Source organism: Limulus polyphemus, unplaced genomic scaffold, assembly GCF_000517525.1.
Source record: "Limulus polyphemus unplaced genomic scaffold, Limulus_polyphemus-2.1.2 Scaffold6346, whole genome shotgun sequence".
Taxonomy (NCBI): domain Eukaryota; kingdom Metazoa; phylum Arthropoda; class Merostomata; order Xiphosura; family Limulidae; genus Limulus; species Limulus polyphemus.
In genome coordinates, this window is record NW_013671956.1 from 32,895 (window position 1) to 44,257 (window position 11,363).

Below are 11,363 nucleotides of genomic sequence, written 5' to 3' on the forward strand. Positions count from 1 at the left end.
AGATAGGATACAAGGCTAAAGAAATATAAAACTGAATTGTGTTTCAATAATTAAAGATAGGATACAAGGCTAAAGAAATATAAAACTGAATTGTGTTTCAATAATTAAACTTAGGATACAAGGCTAGAGAAATAGAAAACTGAATTGTGTTTCAATAATTAAACATAGGATACAAGGCTAGAGAAATTTAAAACTGAATTGTGTTTCAATAATTAAATATAGGATACAATACTAGAACAATTTAAAACTGAATTGTGTTTCAATAATTAAACATAGGATACAAGGTTAGAGAAACGTAAAACTGAATTGTGTTTCAATAATTAAACATGGGATACAAGGCTAGAGAAATATAAAACTGACTTCTCTTTGCTGTTATATTCAGCATTTTAGTTTTTATTCATAATAAGTGTTTTTTGGTACTTTAGCTTCGTTTTGGTTTTTTTTCAAACTGTTAGAAGTGATGTTACAACTAGATGTGAAACAAATGAATAACTTATTAAGTTTTAAAACTACACTATATCCTGTGACTTTAAAAGTTCTATAATACAGCTTCAGTTATTACATTTGATACTGTGTGACAAAACTACTCTAAAGTTCATTATGATATGCAGTTTGTGTAATTATTATACATTGTAATTACATCCAGAAAACTTTAGTTACCTTCATAAGTTAGTTACCTCTGTGTTTACAAGGACGTGTTGAAACATGTTTATCATCTGTAGCTTGAGGTAAAGATGAAATGTTTAGTTAGAAATATGATGTGAAGAAAATTTTGAATTAAGATGAGGACGACACTTGTGTAAGTTTTCACACAGATGTATTAAAGAAATAAAGTCACCGTTTAATAATACAAAATAAATGTTTAAAATGAGACTGTCCTCATTAAATGTTAATTTTATTTCTTTAATACATCTGTGTGAATATTGAAATTTTGTACATTTAGACAATTATTCTTTTTCATTAATAAATATTTGTGTTTGTTATAATGGTGAATTAAGTTAGCAGCCTGTACAATATACACCTGTGGATATAATGACAAGTTGGCGAAAGTCATGTTTGTTAGGAAAATTGTGTTCCTGTCTTTATTACATAGTAATATTATTATTAAGAACTGGTATTGTGCTAACAAACATCTGAATCTACATTTAATATTTTAATTTTTATTGAAAAACAAAATTTTGAATGTATTCTTGAAATCATTAAATATTGTATTGTTACAACATCTTGAAGTGACTTGTACAAATCAGGACATAGTATCTGTTATGGAATTATCAATATTTCATTTTACTTAATTTATTCTGTTCTTCTGCAGTTTTTGGTGCAGGCTCTATATGACTTCCAAGCCCAGGAATCAGGTGAACTAGAATTTAGACGGGGTGACATTATCACAGTTATTGAACATTCAGATTGCAACTGGTGGGAGGGGGAGATTGGGTCCAAGAGAGGGTTTTTCCCTGCAACCTATGTTGTTCCTTATCACACATAGTAGTACATTGGATGTGAAATTGAAGGAACTCCAAAGTAAGCTGTAACAACTTAAGAAAATTCTGTTTTCACTGCTGAAATGGATTAATATTAACTGTTTGGATATATGACATATATAACCCTTCCTTATTCAATTTACATGTTTTTGAATTTACTTAGTTGTTATAACTTAAATGCTTCTTTTTTTTTCTTTGAAGCAATTTTTTTTTTTTTCTGAAAACTGTTTTTATTTAAAATATTTTGTGTGTGCACCATTTTGGAAGTTTTTCTCTGTGAGAGATGTTGGTATATTAAAAATAACAAAGTATCAGCTGTGAATGAGCATTACAGTTACTCAGTAAACTGCTGAATGACAGTGTTTCTATCAACAAACCAGAAAAGCTTACTGTTCAAGTTATTATGGTTTACAAAAGTATTCTAGTAATGCTTATTTATTCATTGATATAAAAGAAAGATAAAAGTATCATGCTGTAAAGAATATTATAGATTATCTCTGAGTTGATATTGATAAAACGTTTTTTGTGTGTCTTTATATTCTGATTTTCTTAAGATTTCACTAAAACTCGATATATTTTACATAAAAGTGTACCTATTTCAAAGGTATATAAAGTATCAATGGCTTTATGTAACTTTAAAAATTATTGTTAGTGTAATATCAAAACCTACAAATTATGTATATCAACTTTAAAGATCTAGTTATTGAAACTTAGGTATGTTTATAGTTGATTGGCTAAGAAATCTTGAAGATTCAGGAATTCACTTAGTGTGATGGTGAGGATGAACTTTTGAAAGATAGTGTATGTGATCATACCTCATTTTTTTACTTTTTTATACCAGAAATATTTCTGATCTTAAGATTTTTTCTTGTTTACAAGTATACTGCCATCTCCTAACGCGAAAAGATTTTTTACACACTTTTTTTCTTCTGAATGTGAAAAATTTTGAAATATTTTTACATTTTATAGTGATTTAGTGAAAATACAGAAATCCTCTATGATGCTTTTGTAAGATACTGATGTTTCCAAGCACAATAACATGAAACATGTAACTTGAAATTATCATTCAACTTAACTTTTAGAAAGTTTCTACTTAATGATTCTTAAAGAATAGCTTGTTGTACACCACAAGTGTCTAACAAATGAAATAAAGTTACTGAAAATCACAGTGTTACTTTAGATACCAACTTAGTTAACTTTCAACATTACAGACAACATTTAGAAACAAGCTGTGAATGTAGGCAGTACCATTGCTTCTTATTGAGAGTTGTTATGAACGTAACAGTTAGAAGCTAGATTATTTACCAACCTGCAAATGTAGGCAGTACCGTCGCCATATCTCTCTGAGAGTTGTATGAACATAACAGTTATGAGCTGGATTATTTACCAACCTGTGGATGTAGGCAGTACCATTGCTGCATATCACTGAGAGTTGTTTGAACGTAACAGTTATGAGCTAGATTATTTACCAACCTGTGACTGTAGGCAGTACTGTCGCTGCATCTCACTGAGAGTTGTTATGAACGTAATAGTTATGAGCTAGATTATTTACCAACCTGTGAATGTAGGCAGTACCATTGCTGCATATCACTGAGAGTTGTTATGAACGTAACAGTTATGAGCTGGATTATTTACCAACTTGTGAATGTAGGCAGTACCATTGCTGCATATCACTGAGAGTTGTTATGAACATAACAGTTATGAGCTGGATTATTTACCAACTTGTGAATGTAGGCAGTACCGTCGCTGCATATCACTGAGAGTTGTTATGAACGTAACAGTTATGAGCTGGATTATTTACCAACCTGTGAATGTAGGCAGTACCATCACTGCATCTCACTGAGAGTTCTTATGAATGTAACAGTTATGAGCTAGATTATTTACCAACCTGTGAATGCAGGCAGTACCATCACTGCATCTCACAGAGTTCTTATGAACGTAACAGTTATGAGCCGGATTATTTACCAACTTGTGAATGTAGGCAGTACCATTGCTGCATCTCACTGAGTTGTTATGAACATAACAGTTATGAGCTGGATTATTTACCAATCTGTGAATGTAGGCAGTACCATTGCTGCATCTCACTGAGTTGTTGTGAACGTAACAGTTATGAGCTGGATTATTTACCTACTTGTGAATGTAGTCCGTACCATTGCTTTTTATTGAGAGTTGTTATGAACGTAACAGTTAGAAGCTAGATTATTTACCAGTCTGCGAATGTAGGCAGTACCGTCGCTGCATCTCACTGAGAGTTGTTATGAATATAACAGCTATAAGCTGGATTATTTACCAACCTGTGAATGTAGGCAGTACCACTGCTTCTTATTGAGAGTTGTTATGTACTTAACAGTTGGACTATGTACCAGTGTAGGTAATAAGTACCATCACTTATTGTTGAGAACTGTTATAAATCAGATCTCCTCAGGCAGCTTGGTTATTGCACCTGAAGTAGCCCCTAGTGGCTCAGTGGGAACTCTAAAGGCTTTTAATGCTAGAAACCAAGTTTTGATACCCGTGGGTGGCACAGCACAGTTAGCCCATTGTGTAGTTTACACTTAACTACAATTAAATGAATATAGCACCCACAGTCATAGTTCTGTTACTAGTTGAAACTCTCACTAAATATATTAAAAGCTTGAAACTTTTATATTGCATAATCTAACATAGTTTGAAACTTTCAGAGTTTGATGAAACATCACAGTTTTATACTACAGTGATGTTTAATACTTTGTTATAAGTTGCAAGAAAAATTTAAATCCTGTTACAGTCAGCTGAGAATGTATTTTATTACACTGCCTTGCCTAGAAGGTTCAATATACTTCCAAATGTAGCATTATACCCTTAGAGTCTGGTGGCATAGGTTAATTACCGAAAGAAAGTGGAACATTTTAAAACATATTTTAAGTTTCACTATTTACAATTTAAATTATATCCTTAACAAAAAGGCAGTAATAAGTGATAAAATTAAAATATCATATTACCTAGTTCTCTCCTGTTTTATTGTACTACACATTTATATAATGCTAAAACATTGAAAGTTAAACACATAAAATTGACTGGTTCTCTGAACCAGTATTATATAAAATAAATTGTATTATTGTTATCATTAAGCATTATAACACTATGAAACTTGTGATAAAAATATCTGCTGTTTTACTGACATTTATAGCACTGTCTTACCATCTCACAGTGTTGTAGTTTATCCTGTTACAAGCAATCTTGTGATGTGGCATTACACATTGTTTATTTCTTCAAACTTCATAAACAAAAGTGTATATGTGCTTTTACAGCCATTGTCATGGTTAAGGCTACATAGCTTGACATCCAGTCAACACATCCATAGTAAACGTACTTAGTGCTTTTACGGCCATTGTCATGGTTATGGCTACTAATCATAGCTTTACATCCAGTCAACGCATTCATAATACAAGTACTTGGTGCTTTTACAGTCATTATCATGGTTATGGTTACTAACCATAGCTTGACATCCAGTCAACACATCTATTGAAGACGTACTTAGTACTTTTACAGTCATTATCATGGTTATGGCTATTAACCATAACTTGACATCCAGTCAACACATCCATTGAAGACATACTTAGTACTTTTACAGCCGTTGTCATGGTTATGGCTACTAACCATAGCTTGACATCCAGTCAACACATCCATTGAAGACATACTTAGTACTTTTACAGCCGTTGTCATGGTTATGGCTCCTGACCATAGCTTGACATCTAGTCAACACATCCATTGAAGACATACTTAGTACTTTTACAGCCGTTGTCATGGTTATGGCTCCTGACCATAGCTTGACATCTAGTCAACACATCCATTGAAGACATACTTAGTACTTTTACAACTATTAAGTACAGTATATTTATTGTAATATGAATTGATGATATCTTAGATTCATTTTTGTTTGGTTTAAAAATAATGATTCAGCCAATACGTTGAAGTTTTATTTTTTTAGTAAACACCAAACTTCATACTTTTTGTTACAAAGGTAGTTCAAGCTAAATGCTGAATATAATAATATTGTTCTAAATAATTAGTAGGTTACTGAATCCAATGTAAAAAAATCAGTGACTGAACATCAACACTATCACAGTTGCTTTGAGAGGCTAGATTTGTCATATGTACATCATATTTGCTGGTATTCTATTGGATAGCAGAGAGTTTATGTACAAATTACAAACAAAACCAATATTCGTTAATCAACTTGAATTATCAAATACATTTCAATCATTAGTATGATGTTTGTCAAATACATAAAAGTGCATTGTCTTGTACTTGAAAATATTGCACTAGCAATCGAAACATTTTATCTAAATTTAAATTAGTTTAATAATAGATATTTATTTCCCACTACAATTTGTTGTCCAAAGTGAATAATGATGATTCTTATTTGATTACGAGTTACAGCTTTTACAATATGGAAGAATATGTTTAAAGCAGTTACGATGTTTCGATCACTTAACTATGTGATCATTCTCAAGTACACAAGTTTTAACGGTAAAGAATGTTTTAGTATTTAAACCAACATTTAACAGTCTAACAATGTATTTAAATTCTAGAATTCATAGTATACATATCAATCAGCATGAATTGACAGATTATTTATTTGTGGCCGAACAAAAAAAACCTGAAGTGAATGAGTAAGTAAACTCAAAATGAAACTGTTAATACTGATTAACTAATAATACTGTTTAAGGAACTATAAGAAGCTGTCATTTTTGTGGGTTGTTTTTCCATAACTCATCCATGTGGGAAGGTTTTCAATTAATTTTATATTTTTAGTCAGCATAGACTGGCTTTGCCTAGCTATTTTTAATGCTAATGATTTCTAGCTACAAGCCTTCTTGTCTTTCTCTTCCCTGTTATTATTGGCAATAATTTTTATTAGTTGCTGTCCCACTGGATGTTTTTCATTAGTCACTACTCTACTGGATGTAAGTATAATGTAATATACAAAGATTGAAAGGAGGAAGGGGTATTGTTAATTTTACTGTTAGCTGTCTGTACTTTTTGCATTAGTTACTTGTTCACTTAGCTCCTATTGGAGAAAATAGCAGGAAACTTTCATCATCATTATCATGTGTGTGAAATACATCTTATTTTTCCCCTTTTTATTAGTTTTTATGATTAGCAAATGTGGAGTTTCTTGGGTAAAAACAGGACTAAAATACTTAAATGAAAATAATGTGAAATGTGCATTGCATGAAACTGTAATACTCGTAACTTGAGAAGAATTATTCTGAATCTCAGTAACAATGATGATCATAACAGATGTGTAAGTACATTGTGAATATTCATACATAAACAGATGTGTAAGCATATTGTGAATATTCGTACATAAACAGATGTGTAAGCACATTGTGAATATTCATACATAAACAGATTTGTAAGCACATTGTGAATATTCTTACATAAACAGATGTGTAAGCACATTGTGAATATTCGTACATAAACAGATGTGTAAGCACATTGTGAATATTCGTACATAAACAGATGTATAAGCACATTGGGAATATTCGTACATAAACAGATGCATAAGCACATTGTGAATATTCATACATAAACAGATGCGTAAGCACATTGTGAATATTCATGCATAAACATGTGTAAGCACATTGTGAATATTCGTACATAAACAGATGTGTAAGCACATTGTGAATATTCGTACATAAACAGATGTGTAAGCACATTGTGAATATTCGTACATAAACAGATGTGTAAGCACATTGTGAATATTCGTACATAAACAGATGTGTAAGTGCATTGTGAATATTCGTACATAAACATGTGTAAGCACATTATGAATATTCATACATAAACATGTGTAAGCACATTATGAATATTCATACATAAACATGTGTAAGCACATTATGAATATTTGTACAGAAACAGGTGCATAAGCACATTGTGAATATTCATACATAAACAGATGTGTAAGCACATTGTGAATATTCATACATAAATTATCTAGTGAAATGGTACTTGGATTACACACTTCATATCTTATAAGATTGAGGTATTTAGTTTAATTTGAACTGTAATATATTGCTAACATCTTAGCACCTTCAGCTTGTCAACTTAAATGTGTTCATTGTTGTTTGTTTTGGGACCTTATATATATATATATATTATTTAATTTTTTGGTCAATTTATGGACTTTTATAATTGCAGTTCTTCTGTTTCAAAAATTGCATTATAGCCAGTACTAAAAAATTTCTTGGAAATCTTTACATGAAATTTTATATTTTATTCAAATAAATATATTTTACATATATTTCATTCTTTGAATATTCTAGTTCAATGACGTAGTGTGCATGTAACTTGCAGGAGAAACTCAACATTATTAAAGCGAGTTACTACATGTGCAATATTATTATTTTTTTAAATGCAAGAGATACAACTTTATAGAAAACACTTGTGTTTTGATTTATGACTTAAACTTAAATATAAACTAAAGTTGCATTAAATTTAGTTAACTTTGTATAAAGAATGTTTTTAGTTAGAAATCAATATATTTATATACTACATTTTTAAGTGAGCACAAAATGGACTTGTTCTTTTAAATGATGTAATACTTGAATACATTTTGTGTCTCTATTCAAGAAAAAAGAATAATAACTGCAAGAGTTTTTAAGTAGTATTTTTGGTTAGATTTATTAAATTGTTTCGTGTGCAGAGCAGATGTTTCTTAGTTAATTCTGTTTATTGAAAGGCTCCATCTACATTATAATAGCAGTAACCAGAGATATTTGTGAGATTTCATTTAGCAAATCAAGAAGTAACAGGAATAAGGTTGTGACTTGAAAGGAAAGGAAATGTTTTATATAAATATATTTATAGCTCATAATGTTTTGGAAGGTGAATATATTAAGAAATATATATTTGTATACATAGAAAGTGAATGTTGTCATATTTATTGAAACAAGTTTACATAAGAGTAATTTCTTTGGAGTGATCATCAATTTAAATTCACACCCAAGATTAATAAAGTATTTAATATTTTTTCACTAAAACTTGAAAGAAAAACTTTGGTGGTTTTGTTTAATACCAGAATTTGTTTTAACCAGTTTCAGTATAAATATATAATATTGTATTTTGTGACACCCCTATTAATTAATTGTTATGTTCAACTTGGTGGATACAGATGAGGAAAGAAACATTTTCTCTGCTCCCTAGAAAGTAAAAACATGTTATTAAAAGCTAGTGTCAACTATAATCTTAAACCAGAAAATAATTATTCTGTTTATAGTTATGGTTCATAAATTCTATAATGTCCTATTTTTCTACAAGTTTCAGTTAAGTATATGTGAGCATTCTTTCTCATGATGTCTCCGAAATGTTGTTTATGCTTCAGTATTTCAAATTCCTTGATTAAATAAATTGCATGTTTTGATCAATAATACATGATTATTCCATGTGAAAAGCAGAAACTCATTGTTACCACACATAAGTTTTTTTAAGAAGGTCAAATGATTACTGACTGTGGCATTTTGTTATTATTATTTATCTTTGAACTATAGTCACTCACACACACCATCATTAAATTCATTCTTGTTATATAGAAAAAGATAAGTGGCCATTCTAAATTGTTATATATACCTTCTATAACATGTTACAAGTTGTTTATCCTTCTTATCTCTTATTTAAAAACCTGTACCTCACTACCACTAGTTAAAACATCATCATACAAATATATGTTTAACTTGAGAGATTAATATATATAATGTTTGTTAAATTTAAAACTTTGTTAAATTCATTCTAAGACCCTTTTCTGATCCAAACAAAAATCTAAGAGTAAAGTTTTGTGGAACACCGTGTATTACAGCCAGACATTTCACACAGTCCATTGTTAAGGTATCAAACTGTGAAGTGTTTAATATAGTGTACACTGGCTAGTACAGCTAGAAAATTCACAAATCCCATTGCTAAGGTACCACACTATATAGTGTTTAATATAGTGTACACTGGCCATTATAGCCAGACATTGTTAAGGTATTGCATTTTGAAGTATCTAATATAGTGTACACTAGCTATTATAGCCAGACAGTTCACACAGTAAATTGTTAAGGTAACAAAGTGTGAAGTGTTTAATATAGTGTACACTAGCTATTATAGCCAGACAGTTCACACAGTAAATTGTTAAGGTATCAAAGTGTGAAGTGTTTAATATAGTGTACATTTCACACAACCTATTGTTAACGTACCACACCATGAACTGTTCAATGACATATTAAGTGTTATAAAACTGCTTTTTGTTTCAACAGTTGTTACTTTGAAATGTACAGTGTTGTTACAAGTTTTCAGTTTGTGTAGAGTGAGTGATGCTTTTTTAAATGTTTTAAAATGACTAATTAGTGTTGTTGTGTTTTTTAAATTATTAATTCAGGCTTCATTAGTAGAATAAAGTATAGTTTTATTCTGTATGTCTGTGATTTTTAATTTTTTCCTAGTATTTGTTTTAGGCATGAAGTAAAAACAAACTTTATTGTGTTTTAGAGTAATTTTCACCATTATTAAATAAATTACAACTGGGGCGGTTTAATTTCAACAATTCTTAGTTACCAAAGTAAAGCATTCTGTGACACTATGCCTAGCTACTTTGTGGTATTCTCAGGTGACACCAATTTCCCTAAAGAGTGACAATATAGATCTGTAGAATAACAGGAGATTCATTAATATATTTATCATGAAGATTTGTGTATTCTACAGCTGAGTTCACAAGAAATAAAGAGACTAGACACAAATGTAAGATCACAAAGAGATATATTCTTATTAAGATCACAAATACAGTTTATATTATTTGACTTGCCACAGTGGATAGTTAGCTTTACTGGAGAGCTGGACTTACAACTGTTTCTCTCTCTCTGTGTTTGTTCCAGACTTACTCTGCCAAGATATAGTACCAAACTGAATAATTCACAAAGATTCACACACTTTACATACAGTGCTCGCTTGACTCGATTATACGTGTCTATATCTTTAATTTCTCTATCTGCAACTATATTCTTGCCATCACTGGCTCCTCATATGTCCTTGCTCTCCACAGTTCCAACAACCTTTCTGGGTAGCGGCCTTTCCTGCCATGGCATCTTCCCTGTGTGGAAGTTGCCAGCATTGAGCTCTCTTGTGCCCAGGTTTATTACAGTGCCAGCAAAGTCCCTCAAACCTCTCTAAAAGCTGACCTTGAATCCTGATGACTGTACCAACCTTGATACCTCTGTGCTGGACTTAACATAGGATTCGAATTCAAGAGCTCTGGCCATTGCATCCTGCTTGCTTCACTTCTATCTTCAGTTGTGAACTGTCCAAGGCATCTACAAACTGATCCCTCAGCAACAACTTGAAGAGATCAGGTGGTGCAGTTGGGTAGGCCTTGTGTGACAAACTTTCCAAGTCTTGTGCCAGCTCTTGCAGGCTCTCCCCTTTAGCACGGACTCTAGTCCTAAACCTAGCCCTGTAGACTTCGGACTGATTTTGGGTTCCATACCTGAGCTCTAGAGCAGCTACCATTGCTTTATAGTTGTGCCTGTCATCTGCTGACAAATGTCCAAGTATTTCCAGTGGTTGTCCCTTCAAGCTCGTTGCCAGATATACTGCTTTCTGCTCCCCTGTCCACCCATTCATTTCTGCCAGGAGCTCAAATTGTGCTCTATATGCTTCCCATGGTGCCTTCCCATCGAATTCCTGTGGCTTCCTTCGTACTAGATCACCCCTATTGCTGACATTCGTGTCTGGATTGTGACTTCTAGCAGGCCTGAAGGGTTTAGCTGCAGGGTCTTGAAGGGGCTTCCCATTGTCTGAGGCTGATTAGGTCCATGGCTAATATATCCTCCTTGTGTAAAATACAGTAAATCGTCCTTTAATGTA

General features: G+C 31.7%; 1 protein-coding gene across 3 annotated transcripts in view; it reads left to right on the top strand.

The window, feature by feature from the left end:
- Nucleotides 1-9,867, top strand: part of LOC106473629 (protein enhancer of sevenless 2B-like) — a 29,267-nt gene extending 19,400 nt beyond the window's left edge. For 2 of the 3 annotated variants that reach the window (XM_013934311.2, XM_022402033.1), the window contains exon 6: nucleotides 1,313-9,867. In XM_013934311.2, the coding sequence (XP_013789765.1) occupies nucleotides 1,313-1,486 (174 nt within the window). In that variant the 3' untranslated portion in view covers nucleotides 1,487-9,867. The remainder of the gene's footprint in view (nucleotides 1-1,312) is intronic. The other variant, XR_002613740.1, reaches the window with a different exon arrangement.
- Nucleotides 9,868-11,363: the final 1,496 nt, after the last annotated feature.